The sequence below is a fragment of the Engystomops pustulosus genome, chromosome 3 (genome assembly GCF_040894005.1).
Source record: "Engystomops pustulosus chromosome 3, aEngPut4.maternal, whole genome shotgun sequence".
In the NCBI taxonomy this organism is placed as follows: Eukaryota; Metazoa; Chordata; class Amphibia; order Anura; family Leptodactylidae; genus Engystomops; species Engystomops pustulosus.
The window spans coordinates 59,954,563-59,973,579 of record NC_092413.1 but is presented as its reverse complement, the minus strand read 5'-3'; the positions used below and the strand labels follow the sequence as shown (position 1 = coordinate 59,973,579).

The window sequence follows — 19,017 nt, the reverse complement described above, 5'->3', positions numbered from 1 at the left end:
ATAGAGAGGTTGGTCGCTTCATGTATTTTGAAATGGATTTGAAGGGTATAAAATAAGGTAATTTACCCATACCCCTTACCAATACATCTATAAAATGTCCTGCACTGCTTTCTTAATATGTAATGTAAAGCTCCCGCTGTAGTTTCTTTTACCAGCTGCCATTCCTGTCCATAAAGTGGCAGCAGAAGCAGGGTCATATGATCAGGACTGTCAATGACCTATTGACCTTCTAGACCCTTAAGCTTGGTTTCATGAATACGGTCATAAGGTCCTGGAAGGCAGATCTATGTTTATCTTCCAGGTTGGTCATGGACAGTTCTGATCTCATGGCCCTCTATTTGCTGCCACTTTATGTACAATAATGGCAGATGAGGTAAGACATTTCTGAACCAGGAGCTTTGTTTCACATAGCAAGAAAGCAGTGTATATTGTTAAATTGCCTAATATTCCTTCCCCCACACTTACAAACTTTACAAAAAACATGATGTAAAGTGGCCAACCCATTTAAAGGAAATTTACCATTTGATTTCAAGCATTATGATCCAAACATACCTTGAGAATGCTGTAGCTACACTGATGCAGGCATATTTCTTGTTTAATCCCTGTGCTGAGTGGTTTTGCTGACTGCTTTACATAAACACATTACACATGGAGCTTCCTGAACTGTCAAGACAAGACTAATAAACCTGAGCTGGATCGCTCATAAATAGCAGCTGGGGGATGATGGAGCGATTGAGTAATTCTGCCTGTCAAGCACAACACAGTGATTACATCATTCTCTGGAGCAGTGCATGCTTGTTGTAAGCGCGGAGCCAGGCATAGAAGCAACAGAGCTTCATTATCGTAATTTATAATTGTTTTTTCAGCAAAACCACTCAGCACAGGGATATGATTCTGCATCAGTGTAGCTACAGCATTCTTCTTGCTGAATTTTTTTCAAGTTTTTTTAACAAGCAGAAGCCACATTTATACCACAGGTTTTTTTTTTTTTTTTTGTTTTGTTTTTTTTAACCATCAAATAATTTTATATTTTAAATATTATAAAAAGAAACATGAAGTGTTAAATTTGTGTTGGATAGTGCTAACCAATGAGGTTGCAAAGCCTCTAAAATCTCTCTTAATGGCAAGCTTTTATGACCCGGTACTTGTGACTGCCTTGGTGTATGAAGGTCACCTTACTGAATCTACCTAAACCTGTTTAGATTTTGCATGATTACTAACATTGGTAAGCAGCAGACATTCAGCCACTGGCAGTGTAAGCTGTGTTCATTAGGGAATAAGTTGAGATTTTATAAGATCTATACTCATCACAGATCTCTGTGCTGTAGGCACAGACCAGGAGAAGCACAGTTTGTTTCACAGCCATATTCCCCTTAACAAGCCATACAGAATATGAATATGAAAACCTTATGTTTGTAATACAGTTATACTCTTGCTTATAAATGGAAAGGTTTATCTAAAGTGTCGCAACAGATTTACCACTCTGGTGTTGGATGAAAAATAGCAAAGTTTGACTATTAAATCCAATTGCACCATCTTTTAGTTGGCACGTTTACCTAATTTTTGGACACTGATTTTGCTTGGCCATGCCCCCATACTGAGGTCACACCCCATTTGTCAAAGTATTTGAAATGGTTTAAAACTTTTTTGGTGTTAGGAATTTCAGACTTTGACGCAAATTGTGACAAAATTTAGTCCCCGACAATTGGTAATTCTTACCCATTATTTTGTCAATTAGACAAGACGCTAAACCTATAAATTAGTGGTTATAATAAGCCAAAACTTTTTTTTTTATACATGAACATTACAAGTCCTGTTGAACTCTTGCAAAGAACTTGGGTTTATCTGTCCTCATTTAGTTCTGTCTAGTTCCGGCTTGATTCGCCTGTACCAGCCAGTTGTCTTGCACCGAGAATAGAAGGGGGCATGGCTGAGTGCCTTGAACACACAGAATAGATTTCTTACTCAGCTTTAAATGTAAATGTGTAAATGTAGTAGCCTGAGAAAAGTACAGTGCACATATCTAATGTTTGTAATAATATAGTAAGTTCTTGCCCCTTTTTATCTGGCAAAAAGAATATTGCAGGAGTATCCTTCAGTCACAAATTTTAGACGTTTTTATTGAAGAGGAATGTGTTTGATTTCTTTCACTGTTTAGAAAAGGAAGACCAGTGTCCCATACCGGAATCCTGGAATATCGATCAGGGAGTTATAACCAAACTCAAGGAACAATACAAAAAGGAACGCAAGGGGAAAAAAGGGGTGAAGAGTAAGTGGAAAACATTGCACTTCCAAATCATCAATCCCACCTCTTTCATATCTTCCCTTCCCTCCAAAGCTATTTTTCATTATTTTTCTTTTCAATGTTTTCCTGAACCACTTACTCTTTTACTTTGCTGCTCCTCCTCTTTTTTCTTCTGTTCACCTTTTAACGGGCATTAGAGCTCTGTCGTCTATAAGGCGAGTCAGACCTATATGGTAGTTACATAGTTATTGGTGTGCCATCTGTCTCTTTTGAAGTGGAACTAAACTCCCTTTTTTACCTAATGAGTATTCTTCTCTTAGAATGGGGTAACAAATATTAAGTGTAATTGGTGGGTCTAATGCTGCCTACATCATTCCTGGGAACATGGGCTACTAGTGGTTTAGGCAATTGCTTAATTTAAGGTCACCACGATGCCACATCTCAACCTATAAGAAATGACGTATAACTAGCCATTGGCAGATAAAGGTCGCTGGATGCTGTCATTTACTGTGTGATCAGAGGGGAGAATAGTGGCTGTGGACTCGTGATTCAGCAGAATGGATGTTGCTGAGGGTTGCAGAGTATTGGTGGTTTTTATAAAAAAAAAAATAGATCTCTTTAGTCTCGGAATAGCTACATTAAAGAAACTGCATTGCTGTGTGAGCATGGTTTCTGCCATGTGCTTTTAGTGAGTTTAGTTCCACTCTAAGAGCCACATGGTCCTGCTTAGCTTATAGGTGTGAACCTTGTTGAACTTATACTCGGTCAACCATAATATATAGGGTTTTATAGGTTTTGTTTTTGAACCAATGTTCAATGTATTTCTAATAAATCTATAATAAAGGATGCATAAAAGGGAGTCTTTCAGCAGTTTTGACCATACAAAGCTTCAGACATTGTTAGGCCCCATGCACACAAACCTATACAGTGGCACATGTGTGTCAACATGTCATTGCTGGGAATAAGCTGGAGCGGCACAGCTCCCTAAGGAACGTAGAGTGGTCAGAAGCGATTCACCACTTCTACAGCCGACCCTTTGGTCCCAGTCTGGGCATCGCATATGCTCTTCTGCATGGGGCCTTAGATAGTAGCCATGGGGATATGTCTCCTCATACCTTTTGTGTAACGGGAGTAGCAACTGAATTGTGAAAGGTGCATTTATATCAAAGGTTGTATTTGGGCTTACTGTAAGATCTCTCTACTAAGCTGCTTCACAGCTCCTCCCCTCTGCTCTGGTGGTGATTGCTGTATTATCTAACCAGAAGCTCGGTGAGTTGCTATGGTGCAATAGAAATGGCACATCACAGCATTTTGAAGACTCCCAAAGGTATGAAGAAACCACTGTCTAACACAATCTGACGTTTTATCTGGTCAAAAGTGCTCACAGATTCCCAAATGCTGCCAGGAATTTAGTTTCTGCTCTCAGCTTTAGAGCTCTTTCTGCCCGGGAAAAGACGAGTGAATTTTGCATTGTGCATTGATTAAGACCATTGCAGTCTTCATGCTGCACAGAGACCTAGTTTACCATGCCCAATGAATTTGTATTATCATCCAGCCACAAGCATTACATTGCATCATAAAACGATACTACAGAGTGTACCTATTGTACAGTACTTTGATATGTTATGTGAACATCTTTGTCCTCCACAGGTAGTATATGCCATTGGCCTAGAACTGTAAACTGTATTGGCTGCGGTATCTGATCTGTACTCTGGGATAATCTGCAGAGCCTATTGCTAGGGAAAGTCCCCCTTTACTTAAAATAATGTTTTTCTGCTTTATTAAAACATTCAATCATATTTCCAAAGCTGAGCACACTCTATGTACCTGTCTTAATTGACATATACTTTGTTTTATCCCTGTAATGGCCTCAATGACTTTAACCCCTTAAGGACGCAGGGTTTTTCGGCTCATTTCTCGCTCTCCAACTTCAAAAATCCATAACTTTTTCATTTTTACGTGTACAGACCTGTGTGAGGGCTTATTTTGTGCGTAACAAAATTAACTTTCCCGTAATGTTATTTATTTTAACATGCCGTGTACTGCGAAGCTGAAAAAAAATTCCAAATGTGGAAAAATTCTTGTGGGCTCAGTTTTTACGACTCACTCTTCGCTCCAAATAACACACCTACTTTATTCTTTGGTTCGGTGCGATCGTGGTGATACCAAATTTATATAGGTTTTATTGTGTTTTAATACATTTTCAAAAATTAAACGAATGTGTACAAAAAAGAAAAAAATTTGTTGTCATTTTCTGAAGCTAATAACTTTTTCATACTTTGGCGCACAGAGATGTGTGAGGGGTAATTTTTTGCGAAATGAGCCGACGTTTTCATTGCTACCATTTTCAGGTCTGTGCGACATTTTGATCATTTTTTTAATTTCATTTTTTATGTGATGTAAAAAGGTGTAAAAGTCGCATTTCTGACATTTGGGCGCCATTCTCGGAAGTCACCGCCGGCCGTAACCGTTTTTATATTTTGATCGGGCATTTTGGGACGTGGTGGTACCTAATATGTTTGTGATTTTTACTGTTTATTATGTTTTATATCAGTTCTAGGGAAAGGGGGGTGTTTTTAATATTTTATTAATTTTTTTTTTATTTTTTAACCTTTTTTTTTTTTTTTTTTTCTTCCCCCCCACTATTTCTTAGACCATCTAGGGTACATTAACCCTAGATAGTCAGATCGCTCCTACCATATACTGCAATACTACAGTATTGCAATATATGGCATTTTTGCAGGTCATTCATTACAATGAGCCACTGGCTCATTGTAACGAATCTGCAGAAGCCATGTAGCCTCGTGTCAAAAGAAGACCCGAGGCTACCATGGCAACCCATCGCGCGCCGCCGCCTTTTAAACGCCGCCGGAGACTTTGCCGGCGGCGTTTAGAGGGTTAATTTCTATTAGTTATTAATAGCTAATAGTTATTAGCGGTGGGGGGTTTCTGCAAAATGCAAAAACTCCCACCTTTGTATGAAGAGGACTCAGCCCGTGAGCCCTCTTCATACACTCCTTATACCTCTGTGCCGTAGAACTACGGCGCAGAGCTTTAAGGGGTTAAACACTTTTTAATGTTTTTGTGGATGTTATAATTTAATGGACCTAACTATTTGTATTTGATTGGCTACCAAAAAATGTTTGTTTTTCTTTTCCTATAAGTGATATTTACTTATTTTATCCAGGATTTTTGAGTTGTGTAACATTCACCGTAAATAAATATTTTCAGTTCATAGTAATTAGTACTATGCATTGGGGGACTTTTTCTGTTAATCTATTTTTATTTTGCAGTTTTCCACAGTAGCATAAAGGGGTTTCCCATGAAAGAAAATTCTCAAATTTTAATCCTCAAGTGATGTTTACACAGTAAAGTTAATTTTTAACCCCTTAACTTACAATTTAAGTTTTATTGCTGTTTTAGCGCCTATCACTCAGTGATGGTCAGTGCAAAATTCCAGAGTGTGGGCGGGGACTCTCTAAGCAGACACATTATAATCCTTCTAGTGCGTTGTGATGCTGTGTGCTGACAATTTTAGATTATGAGGGTCCAGGTTTATATACACTTTCATTTAGCTTCTGAACACTCATTAGTATCTGACACACAGAAAAGTGATATGAGACGGATCAGAGATAAGATCCATGAGATGAATATAACACACAACATTCTTCGCTCTTACAGCCATAACTGCTATATGCCTCCCTCCCCTGGATAAAGACCTTATCATCTTGTAGTTATACTCTCCTCACGATGTGTTACTCGCTGGCAGGGAGTCTGTGTGACCTCATCCTGGAATGTAAGGATGGGGGCTAGTGGCAGAGAGGAGCTCAGTGCAGTGTCGGACAGGAGAACTGTCTAACTGACCCTAAAGATTCGGGGTCCGGTCCAGGGACAACCAAAATTGTCTACACCAGGACTGATATTGTTGGAATTATATTTGTGAAATGCTGTATCTTTGTTAACATTGAATTAGAGAATGTGTTGTTTTGTTATCCTGACTATATTTAAGAAAGAATCGTGTGTTTGTGGGAATACACAATAGGCATCTACAAGAGCTTCAGTTACAGGAACTGGAAGCCTGCTGAGCTTTACAGGGTCTGTTAAAACACAGGGTAAGCTATAGCATCATTAATGTCACTAAAGGTACTGTCCTAAATTATTTTTTGACAATGACTTGTGACAATGTGTGCTAAATATTAAGCAGCAACAGAGAACAGTATGTTTTTCATGTTAATGCATTTGAGACCTCATTATGGGCAGTCATAAGGACCTCCGCCATACGCGAATGGGTGACATTTTTATAGCTATATTATGGTTTAGAGTGGGTCGTTGCCCGTAGCACTGGTTGCCACTTACCCTAGTGGTCCAGGAAAGGGCAACCCTTGTTATGGATGTGGAAGACTCATTAGAAGCAAAGCTAGACCATCTGGTCCAATGATGCAGAAGAGCTGCGATGTACAGATAGAGACGCATGACCATTGGTTGTGAATGACAGACTGCGCACTGATCTAATTTCACAGAGTAACCACGGTGCCAAGAACGTTATTGTAGTAATAAGATGTAATGAGTCACTGATTCCCCATAAAAAACTGTGTCAAACAGAAAATCATGATAACTATTCAGCACTGCTGTCCCACAGTGGGGAGGATGCGATGAGTCCCCTCCTCAGCACTCTGGTCGGTCCAAAGAAAATCTGCTGTATGGATCCCCCATGGTTGTGGGCTTCCATTCTAATGCTCTCTACTAATAAAAGACTTTCAGAGCACACTGGGTAGGACAGAGTAATGTCTAGCTGGAGACCACTCAGACTTTCTTTCCTGACCACTGTAGAACACAAAATAGTGGCTTCAGTGGGCATGTTTTCAGAAGTGGCCCCTAAACAATGACTGAAGGTGCCCTGGCCTGTTTGATCACATTTAGAAAGTATGAGCGGTTACATGTGCCGTTTTCATCTGACAGATGGCCCCACGATTCACTATGAGAATATCAATGACTGTGTGCTGCTCTGGAAAACCTTTTCCTGATTTTCATAACATTCTTCTAGACCAGTGATGGCGAACCTTTTAGAGCCTGAGTGCCCAAACTACAACCAAAATCCACTTGTTTATTGCAAAGTGCCAGCGCAGCAGTGTAAGCAGTAATGTATTTCTCCTTGTTCTTTGGCAACTTTCAAACGTTCAGCCTCCCAAGGACACCAACGCAGCTGAAAGGAGGAGGACACATTCGCCTATCATTGTAGGAAGGTTCTGCAGGAAGATTCTTTGAGTTCTGCCTGGTGAACTTCATGATGGGGTGATGGCCCGCGTGCCATAGGTTCGCCACCACTGTTCTAGACCATGGTCTCCTCTTTTTAGTAATGAATTCCCAACTGTAGTGGCCTCTGTCAGCTGGACATCTGACATACTGTAAAACAGTTCAGGGATGTATTTTTTCTTTTAGAAAATTGAAAGTTTTGTTTTTTGAATTGTACGAGTAGGAGGGGCCCTAGCTGAAACGTACGAGTAGGAGGGGCCCTAGCTGAAACGTACGAGTAGGAGGGGCCCTAGCTGAAGCGTACGAGTAGGAGGGGCCCTAGCTGAAGCGTACGAGTAGGAGGGGCCCGAGCTGAAGCGTACGAGTAGGAGGGGCCCGAGCTGAAGCGTACGAGTAGGAGGGGCTCGAGCTGAAGCGTACGAGTAGGAGGGGCCCGAGCTGAAGCGTACGAGTAGGAGGGGCCCGAGCTGAAGCGTACGAGTAGGAGGGGCCCGAGCTGAAGCGTACGAGTAGGAGGGGCCCGAGCTGAAGCGTACGAGTAGGAGGGGCCCGAGCTGAAGCGTACGAGTAGGAGGGGCCCGAGCTGAAGCGTACGAGTAGGAGGGGCCCGAGCTGAAGCGTACGAGTAGGAGGGGCCCGAGCTGAAGCGTACGAGTAGGAGGGGCCCGAGCTGAAGCGTACGAGTAGGAGGGGCCCGAGCTGAAGCGTACGAGTAGGAGGGGCCCGAGCTGAAGCGTACGAGTAGGAGGGGCCCGAGCTGAAGCGTACGAGTAGGAGGGGCCCGAGCTGGAGCGTACGAGTAGGAGGGGCCCGAGCTGGAGCGTACGAGTAGGAGGGGCCCGAGCTGGAGCGTACGAGTAGGAGGGGCCCGAGCTGGAGCGTACGAGTAGGAGGGGCCCGAGCTGGAGCGTACGAGTAGGAGGGGCCCGAGCTGGAGCGTACGAGTAGGAGGGGCCCGAGCTGGAGCGTACGAGTAGGAGGGGCCCGAGCTGGAGCGTACGAGTAGGAGGGGCCCGAGCTGGAGCGTACGAGTAGGAGGGGCCCGAGCTGGAGCGTACGAGTAGGAGGGGCCCGAGCTGGAGCGTACGAGTAGGAGGGGCCCGAGCTGGAGCGTACGAGTAGGAGGGGCCCGAGCTGGAGCGTACGAGTAGGAGGGGCCCGAGCTGGAGCGTACGAGTAGGAGGGGCCCGAGCTGGAGCGTACGAGTAGGAGGGGCCCGAGCTGGAGCGTACGAGTAGGAGGGGCCCGAGCTGGAGCGTACGAGTAGGAGGGGCCCGAGCTGGAGCGTACGAGTAGGAGGGGCCCGAGCTGGAGCGTACGAGTAGGAGGGGCCCGAGCTGGAGCGTACGAGTAGGAGGGGCCCGAGCTGGAGCGTACGAGTAGGAGGGGCCCGAGCTGGAGCGTACGAGTAGGAGGGGCCCGAGCTGGAGCGTACGAGTAGGAGGGGCCCGAGCTGGAGCGTACGAGTAGGAGGGGCCCGAGCTGGAGCGTACGAGTAGGAGGGGCCCGAGCTGGAGCGTACGAGTAGGAGGGGCCCGAGCTGGAGCGTACGAGTAGGAGGGGCCCGAGCTGGAGCGTACGAGTAGGAGGGGCCCGAGCTGGAGCGTACGAGTAGGAGGGGCCCGAGCTGGAGCGTACGAGTAGGAGGGGCCCGAGCTGGAGCGTACGAGTAGGAGGGGCCCGAGCTGGAGCGTACGAGTAGGAGGGGCCCGAGCTGGAGCGTACGAGTAGGAGGGGCCCGAGCTGGAGCGTACGAGTAGGAGGGGCCCGAGCTGGAGCGTACGAGTAGGAGGGGCCCGAGCTGGAGCGTACGAGTAGGAGGGGCCCGAGCTGGAGCGTACGAGTAGGAGGGGCCCGAGCTGGAGCGTACGAGTAGGAGGGGCCCGAGCTGGAGCGTACGAGTAGGAGGGGCCCGAGCTGGAGCGTACGAGTAGGAGGGGCCCGAGCTGGAGCGTACGAGTAGGAGGGGCCCGAGCTGGAGCGTACGAGTAGGAGGGGCCCGAGCTGGAGCGTACGAGTAGGAGGGGCCCGAGCTGGAGCGTACGAGTAGGAGGGGCCCGAGCTGGAGCGTACGAGTAGGAGGGGCCCGAGCTGGAGCGTACGAGTAGGAGGGGCCCGAGCTGGAGCGTACGAGTAGGAGGGGCCCGAGCTGGAGCGTACGAGTAGGAGGGGCCCGAGCTGGAGCGTACGAGTAGGAGGGGCCCGAGCTGGAGCGTACGAGTAGGAGGGGCCCGAGCTGGAGCGTACGAGTAGGAGGGGCCCGAGCTGGAGCGTACGAGTAGGAGGGGCCCGAGCTGGAGCGTACGAGTAGGAGGGGCCCGAGCTGGAGCGTACGAGTAGGAGGGGCCCGAGCTGGAGCGTACGAGTAGGAGGGGCCCGAGCTGGAGCGTACGAGTAGGAGGGGCCCGAGCTGGAGCGTACGAGTAGGAGGGGCCCGAGCTGGAGCGTACGAGTAGGAGGGGCCCGAGCTGGAGCGTACGAGTAGGAGGGGCCCGAGCTGGAGCGTACGAGTAGGAGGGGCCCGAGCTGGAGCGTACGAGTAGGAGGGGCCCGAGCTGGAGCGTACGAGAAGGAGGGGCCCGAGCTGGAGCGTACGAGTAGGAGGGGCCCGAGCTGGAGCGTACGAGTAGGAGGGGCCCGAGCTGGAGCGTACGAGTAGGAGGGGCCCGAGCTGGAGCGTACGAGTAGGAGGGGCCCGAGCTGGAGCGTACGAGTAGGAGGGGCCCGAGCTGGAGCGTACGAGTAGGAGGGGCCCGAGCTGGAGCGTACGAGAAGGAGGGGCCCGAGCTGGAGCGTACGAGAAGGAGGGGCCCGAGCTGGAGCGTACGAGTAGGAGGGGCCCGAGCTGGAGCGTACGAGTAGGAGGGGCCCGAGCTGGAGCGTACGAGTAGGAGGGGCCCGAGCTGGAGCGTACGAGTAGGAGGGGCCCGAGCTGGAGCGTACGAGTAGGAGGGGCCCGAGCTGGAGCGTACGAGTAGGAGGGGCCCGAGCTGGAGCGTACGAGTAGGAGGGGCCCGAGCTGGAGCGTACGAGTTGAAAACTGAATCACTTGCAGTGGGATACATGGTCCAGTTTCCTTCCCTCAGAAGTGGGAGTGAACATTTGCACTCCTTCTGCAGTATATGTCAGTCTTTACATTGTGTCATATGCTATAAAATACGGTTTAATGTGGCCTAAATGTTCACTAGGGATAGAAAAATAAATACATGTTATGTTGCCTGGCTTTTATAAGCAGGCTACAGGTTATCCATAGTCAGGGCCGGCGTTCGGGGGTGGTAAACTGGGCATTTGCCTAGGGCCCCCTGTCTTAAAGGGACCCCACTGCCTTTGAACTTTTGTTCGCAGAGGATGTATTGTTCCTTGAATGCCCCGGTTAAAATACTTATGATTTATCTCCTGTCTATATATCTATCATCTGTCCATCTAGTTATCAATCTCCTATCATTTATCTATTTCCTATATATATCTAGCTATATCTATATCTAGCTTTTTGTCTAGTTACCTATCTCCGATCTATTATCCGCCATATCTATCTACTATTTAGCTATCTATCAATTGAGCAATCTTCTATCACTCTTCTGTTGTATATTATCTATATATCTTTTATCATCTACCTAGCTATCTATACCTCAGTGAAGTTGCCCCCCCCCCCCGCCTTGTTCAAATCAAACAAAATTGGTATCACACGTTTGTGCTGGTTTGTGTAGCAGAAATTTTTGTTTGTGCCGCTATAGTTTTTAAGATTTTAATGAAAGTTTCCAGAGGTCAACCAGCCCCCCCCCCGCCTCCCACATTTCCCAAAATTTTCAAACAAAACTGGGACTAAACAATTCTGCTACGTTTGTGCTGGTTATGTTTTGAATATATGAACAAAAAAATTAAAGTTCAAAAGTTCAACCTGCCCTCCCCCCCCACATTAACCGAATCAAAGCGTACGAGTAGGAGGGGCCCGAGCTGGAGCGTACGAGTAGGAGGGGCCCGAGCTGGAGCGTACGAGTAGGAGGGGCCCGAGCTGGAGCGTACGAGTAGGAGGGGCCCGAGCTGGAGCGTACGAGTAGGAGGGGCCCGAGCTGGAGCGTACGAGAAGGAGGGGCCCGAGCTGGAGCGTACGAGTAGGAGGGGCCCGAGCTGGAGCGTACGAGTAGGAGGGGCCCGAGCTGGAGCGTACGAGTAGGAGGGGCCCGAGCTGGAGCGTACGAGTAGGAGGGGCCCGAGCTGGAGCGTACGAGTAGGAGGGGCCCGAGCTGGAGCGTACGAGTAGGAGGGGCCCGAGCTGGAGCGTACGAGTAGGAGGGGCCCGAGCTGGAGCGTACGAGAAGGAGGGGCCCGAGCTGGAGCGTACGAGAAGGAGGGGCCCGAGCTGGAGCGTACGAGTAGGAGGGGCCCGAGCTGGAGCGTACGAGTAGGAGGGGCCCGAGCTGGAGCGTACGAGTAGGAGGGGCCCGAGCTGGAGCGTACGAGTAGGAGGGGCCCGAGCTGGAGCGTACGAGTAGGAGGGGCCCGAGCTGGAGCGTACGAGTAGGAGGGGCCCGAGCTGGAGCGTACGAGTAGGAGGGGCCCGAGCTGGAGCGTACGAGTTGAAAACTGAATCACTTGCAGTGGGATACATGGTCCAGTTTCCTTCCCTCAGAAGTGGGAGTGAACATTTGCACTCCTTCTGCAGTATATGTCAGTCTTTACATTGTGTCATATGCTATAAAATACGGTTTAATGTGGCCTAAATGTTCACTAGGGATAGAAAAATAAATACATGTTATGTTGCCTGGCTTTTATAAGCAGGCTACAGGTTATCCATAGTCAGGGCCGGCGTTCGGGGGTGGTAAACTGGGCATTTGCCTAGGGCCCCCTGTCTTAAAGGGACCCCACTGCCTTTGAACTTTTGTTCGCAGAGGATGTATTGTTCCTTGAATGCCCCGGTTAAAATACTTATGATTTATCTCCTGTCTATATATCTATCATCTGTCCATCTAGTTATCAATCTCCTATCATTTATCTATTTCCTATATATATCTAGCTATATCTATATCTAGCTTTTTGTCTAGTTACCTATCTCCGATCTATTATCCGCCATATCTATCTACTATTTAGCTATCTATCAATTGAGCAATCTTCTATCACTCTTCTGTTGTATATTATCTATATATCTTTTATCATCTACCTAGCTATCTATACCTCAGTGAAGTTGCCCCCCCCCCCCGCCTTGTTCAAATCAAACAAAATTGGTATCACACGTTTGTGCTGGTTTGTGTAGCAGAAATTTTTGTTTGTGCCGCTATAGTTTTTAAGATTTTAATGAAAGTTTCCAGAGGTCAACCAGCCCCCCCCCCGCCTCCCACATTTCCCAAAATTTTCAAACAAAACTGGGACTAAACAATTCTGCTACGTTTGTGCTGGTTATGTTTTGAATATATGAACAAAAAAATTAAAGTTCAAAAGTTCAACCTGCCCTCCCCCCCCACATTAACCGAATCAAACAAAACTGGTGTCAAACGTTAGTGCTACGTTTGTGCTGGTTTGTGCAGCAAAAATTTTCGTTTGTGCCGCTATCACTTTTAAGGTATGTTCAGGTGTTTAGGATGAACTGGTAAAAAACAAACCTAGTGACACTTCCCTGGCTTGATCACCAGGGGGAGCTAGCAAACACATTGTACTTTGGAAGAAATTAACTCTTCTGACCTCTGCAAAAAAGTGAATATATTAAAAATGATAGTGGCACAAACGTAGCACTAATGTTTGACACAAGGTGGGAGGGCCAACTTCACTCAGGTGCTATCTATACATTATCTACCTTACATTTCTGCATCTATAAATCTATCAACTATTTATAAATCTATACTATCTTTCAGATTCATCTTCAATCTACCTATCACCTATCTATCTCCTATAAAATTCTCCTGCAGTCCCATATTACAGGTTGCCTTACTATACTACTGTTTGTAAACTACAAAGTTTTATTATTGTGCAGGGCTAAAGGAAGCCTCCTACTGAATTTGACTGTTGATAAAATAGTTTTATTTTGGGGGCCCATTATTGGTTCTGGTTTGTTTAACCCCTTAATGACCGCCCTATCGGGTTTTTACGGCGGTCATTAAGGGTACTTCTTCTGACGCGTACGCCTTTCTACGGCGCCGTGTCAGAAGAAGATTTCGGGACATCGGGTCAGTATAGTGCCGATGTCGGGCGTTGATATCACAGCCCAGACCCGGCACTAACACCCGGGATTGGAAAAACTCGGATCCCGGGTGTTTAACCCCTTACACGCCGCGATGCACCCCCCCACCCCCCACCCGGGGCTGTCGGCTCCTCTCTGTGCCGGGTTCCGCCTCCTGGCAGGACCCGGCTGTAAGTAACTGAGCATGCAAGTGTATTGCAGTGTAAAGGCTTGAATAAGCGATCGGATGATCGCTTATTCAAGCCAAGAAGTAGAAAATGTAAAAAAGTTAAAAAAAAAAAAAAAAAAATCTTTTTATAATATAATTAAATAAAATAAAAGTCCCATAATCTCCCCAGTAACACATAAAATGCAAATACAGTAAATAAAACACAAAAACATACATATTTGGTATCACCGCGTCTGTATCAATCTGTACAATAAATCTAAACCAATATTGAACCCGCTCGGTGAACTACGTAAAAAAAAACTCGGAAAACTTCCCATAATATACAATTTTTCATCAAACACCATCACAAAAAATGTTCTAAAAAGTGATCAAAAAAAGTTACGTTCCCTAATATGATACGACTGAAAAGAACTGTTTTCGCAAAAAATAAGCCCTCAACCGGATCTGACAACAGAAAAATACAGAAGTTATGGCCCTGAAAAGTTGTCAATAGTAAAAACAATGCGATTTTCTCCAATATTGGTTTTGCTCAGGAAAATTAAGCAAAAATAAGAAAAACTATATAAATGAGGTATCACCGCAATCGTAGTGAACCAGAGAATAAAGATAAAATATTATTTTTACATTACGGTGAGCGGGGGGAAAAAATGCTAACAATCCAAAATAAAAATTGATGATTTTGTTTTTGTCCCCCGTGAAATGGTTAATATAATCTCATGAATAAGCTTTAGACTCCCAAAATAAATTATCTATACATTGTATCTCATCCCATAAAAAATAAGCCCTCATTTGTTTAGTATTACCAAAAAAATTTAAAATTTATAGGTCGTACAATGTGACAATACAAATCTGCTGTGAATGGCTCCTCCAGTCATTCTATACTCGGCCGTGCGCCCGTACAGCAGTTTACCACCACATATGGGGTATCAGTAAACTCGGGAGGAAATGGGCATCAAGCGTTGCAGTGCGTTTCATCATTTAATTTATTCAGAAAATTTCAGTTTTGGCCTAAATGTATGTATTTTCCAAGAAAATTCTATAGTTTCTAAATTGCAAGTCCATATTTTTTAACCCATGTGAAACACTTAAAGGGTTAATAGACTTAATAGAAGTTGTTTTACATACGTTGAGGGGTGAAGTTTCTATAGTGGGGTAATTTATGGGGTTTTACTATTATTTAGGCCTCTCAAAGTCACTTGGAAGCTGAGTTGTCCCTCAAAATGTGAGTTTTGGCAATTTTCATGAAAATAAGAAAAATTGCACCTAAAGTTCTGCGCCTCAGAACATCCTAGAAAAATGACCGGAAGCATAAATTATCATCCCAACATAAAGCAGACATTCTGTAAATGTTAATTATCAAACTTTTTGGGTAGTTTTACATCTTGTCTGGAAACCAGAACATTTCAAACTTGGAAAATGAAGAATTTTTACAAACTTTTGCCAAATTTTCACTTTTTTTCAGAACGAAACGCAAAACTTATCACTTAAATTTTATAACTAACATGAAGTACAATGTGTCACGAGAAAACATTCTCAAAATCACCGGGATATATTAAAGCGTTCCGAAGTTATAACCAATTATCGTGAGACTTGTCAGATTTGAAAAATCGAGTCTGGTCATTGAGCTGAAAACTAGTGTCGGCGATAAGGGGTTAAAACCGGACCAGTTTGTTTAGGTTGAAAAACAACTGAAACTTTGGTGCAGTGCACAGTCAGTTCGCTGTTAACAGTCTACTAAATCTATCTGAAACTCTGCATGGGTTTATCAAACAGGTAAATACTATTTCTCACCTCTTGCACATTTCCTAAATCTGTAAATAAATCTATACTAGTGATGTCATAATATTAAATGAGGTATTTAGTATTTAATGGCTTTAGAGTAAAGCACATTTGCTGATTCAGGAAATGTCTTGGACTGCTGGTCAGACCTTCCTATTTCTTAAAGAGCATTTTGTCCCTAAACTTATAACAGGAAAAACCTCAGAAGAAATGTCTCAGCCTGTGTCCCACATAAAACAATCAAAACAGGGATGTGGGAGCATGTTGGAGAAGAGCACAGGTAAGTGTCAGTGGGATCCGAGGACTTAGATGATAGACATGCCTCCATTCTGATTGGCTGCCGTTAATGTTTTTCATTATGTATGACATGAAGTTGTGTTTACTTTCGCTTCTATATTATTGACCCCCTAAAATTTTGCCTTGGAATGGATACATTTCATTTTTTCTTTCCTTTTTTTTCTGTTAAATTTCAAAGCTCCACAAGCTTAGAATTATTTTGCTCAGCGAAAGTCTTGGCTTTGACTTGACACTAGCTTTCTTGATGTAATGGTGAAGTAGGAGTGTATGGCTGTAGATATTTTATGATCCCTGTTTTTCTTTTCTTTTTCTTTTCTTTTTTTCTCTCTTGTCATTAGGGCCAAATAGATCGAAGCTTCAGGATATGTTGGCAAATCTTCGAGATGTTGATGAGCTTCCATCATTACAGCCCTCTGTGGTGTCTTCTTCAAGACCTGCAAGCTCCCGACTCAGCGAAACAGAAGTTAACCGAACAGATGAAGGTTAGATTTTACTAATGATTTATTAGTCGTTACAAAACAGTAACAGTACTTCTGAAAGAAAATCAACCAGTTGAAAAAGCACCTAGAAATACTCACCTGCGCTCTTCTTCATCTTGATCTCTGTGTTGTTCTTTGCTAGGATCACCTAGAAAAGAAACTTTTATAATTAGCAGGCGGCAGCATGTGATGGCACCTCACTCTCCATTGTTCCCAGCAAGGGAGATGGAGGTACAAGGGCGTGCATAATCGGGAGCCCAGAGTGTCGGACATCTTGTCCCCGCGTTCCTGCCTACTAATTATAAGTCTTGGCGTGTCAAGACTAGCGAAGAAAACCACTGGGATCAAGATGAAACGGAGCGGAGGTGAGTATTTCTAGGTGGATTTTGTGTTTTTACAACTGGTTGATATCTTTTTAAACAGAATCCATCACCACGAATGATAAGCCCAAACAATTGCTTTGATATGTAGTGCTATGTCAACGCATGCCACCTGTACCTTTTGTTTTTATTGTCTAGCCCAGAACTTCACTTAAGAAATATACCATTTATGCTGAAGTTCTTTGGCAGAGCACGTCAGGGCCCAAGCTGTACATTTCTCTGATCCGAGGAGGGACATGGCTGAAGGCTGGAGCATGAAATGACATTTGGTGGTGGGGCAGTGGTTGTTGTTGTTGCTGTGGAGCCAGAACCCTGAGACTCTGATAATGCCTTCCAAAGTACTTGAGCCCAATTTTCATATTTCCATAGGCACTGAAGAAGTAAAAATAAACAAAGGTATGGGCAGCATCTGTGGGCCAAATGGTGCATAGTACGGTAGTTTGTATGGGTAGTGATATAAGTCATTTAAGAAAAAGTTACATTGGAGCTCCCTGCAATTATTTAATTGAGGAACGGCATTATGGACAATATGTGGCGGCAGCACACATTTCATGGGTATCGGAGTCCTTTCTTGGCCCTATAGCTGGATGACTTATGTAGGTGTGAATCTCTGAAATGGATCCAAAAAAGTTCCTAACACAGTGCAAATCCCGTTGATAGATCAGAATCCTACACTGTATGAATTGAGTACTTTGGGCTTGGAGGATTTGGATAGTAGGAGGGATGAGATGTTGGTGCTTGTGGTAGATCTGCTCTTGTGATTCATCAGACTCCTCCACATATGTTGCATGAAGCCGGTCTCCAAGCAACAACCTACCATACATTTTCCCTGTCTCCTAATCTTAAACTAAGCATCTGTCACATTTTGTTGTGGCTGTCACTATATTGCTTCTTTGTGGAGCTGCTTGAAAAAGAGATATTATAGGAGAAATTGCTCATATGGACCCTGCTAGCGGCTTGATACACTGCAGATTGTGACAAGCTTATTGTAAAGAACACTGGCAGCTTGTTGTAAGAGACAAGAAACTCGCATCAATGACCCTGTTGTATCAGTCGTCTTCTCCAAGTCTGTTCTGCAGTTGATCTATTTATATATTTGGCAAAAGAAATTGTGAGAGGAAACCAATCACATGCTGGAAAGAAGGTGTATCCCCTTAAATGGGCAGTAGCCTTTTGTAGTCATTTGAAAGCTTGGGCTCTGGTATCCTTTGGCAGTTCATATTTAGCAGACCTCTAAGTTACTGTCAGGACTAAGCTTGTGCTTATAGGAGAAAAAGTGCTTCTGTACTTCAGTTATTGTACAGGGATTGCAGAATTTGCAATGCAGATGTGATTTGAGCCTATGCAAGCTCAGGCTCCCTGTACCCCATTTTCCCAAAAATAAGACAATCCATGAATACTGTCATTTATCTTGGCTTGTCATGGTACATTATGGTTTCATAGTTCCCTTGGAATACTGGTATCTGCTAGGCGAGTCAACCTTTATAATAGCACATCTATATGTTAATAGCATATGCATATATAAGTTAATTAGTTAAGTTTGCATATTTATGAAGTAGAATGGGATCATCTTTGGTCCTCAGATACTATACTAATGACTAGGTGGGAGACTGTGTGTGGGAGAGTGAGTAGGAGAGAAACATCATTGGACACCACCATCAGTCTTTTGTCTCTTTGTCTCCACACAAAGACTCTTCACTCTCTCAAGCTTTGCTCCACACCATGTTTCTTTAATTTTATTTTACTTTTTGTAAATTTATTTTTATTTATATATTTCATCTGAATTGTATATTGTTACTTTATTTTTATTGAAGTCCATTAAATTTTTTTTACTTTTCATCTGGAACGAAGGATTGCTTCTGATTTTCTGAAACATTGCTCATCATCGTGGTTCCTAATTCTCAAATTAGGAATTGCAAAAAATAAATATTTATATTGATATTTAAAGGAAACTTACCACCACAAATCTACCTATAAAGGTATATCAGGTGGTAGGTGAATCAATGGGACGTGAGGATAGCCCTTTTAAGGGCTAATCCTTGCGTCTCTGCACTTTTTTGGAAACTTTTATTACCCTAATATGTAAATTTTGTTATTCGGCTACTGGGGCGTGGAGTAGCCGCATCTGAGGTTACACGAGGCGGCTACTCCACGCCCTGGTAGCCACTTTACCCCTCCTACTCACCATCTTCGGCGCGCAGCTGCTCGTAGCTGCGCGCCCTCGTCCGACGATCCTGCCGTCT

The 19,017-nt window shown here is 44.5% G+C and overlaps 1 protein-coding gene across 3 annotated transcripts in view; it reads left to right on the top strand.

The window, feature by feature from the left end:
- The window catches only part of STRN (striatin), an 83,276-nt gene that overhangs the window by 41,057 nt on the left and 23,202 nt on the right, over positions 1-19,017 (top strand). The window contains exons 8-10 of one of the 3 annotated variants that reach the window (XM_072140909.1): positions 2,159-2,269; positions 15,812-15,898; positions 16,254-16,397. In XM_072140909.1, the coding sequence (XP_071997010.1) occupies positions 2,159-2,269; positions 15,812-15,898; positions 16,254-16,397 (342 nt within the window). The remainder of the gene's footprint in view (positions 1-2,158; positions 2,270-15,811; positions 15,899-16,253; positions 16,398-19,017) is intronic. The other 2 variants (XM_072140910.1, XM_072140911.1) reach the window with 2 other exon arrangements.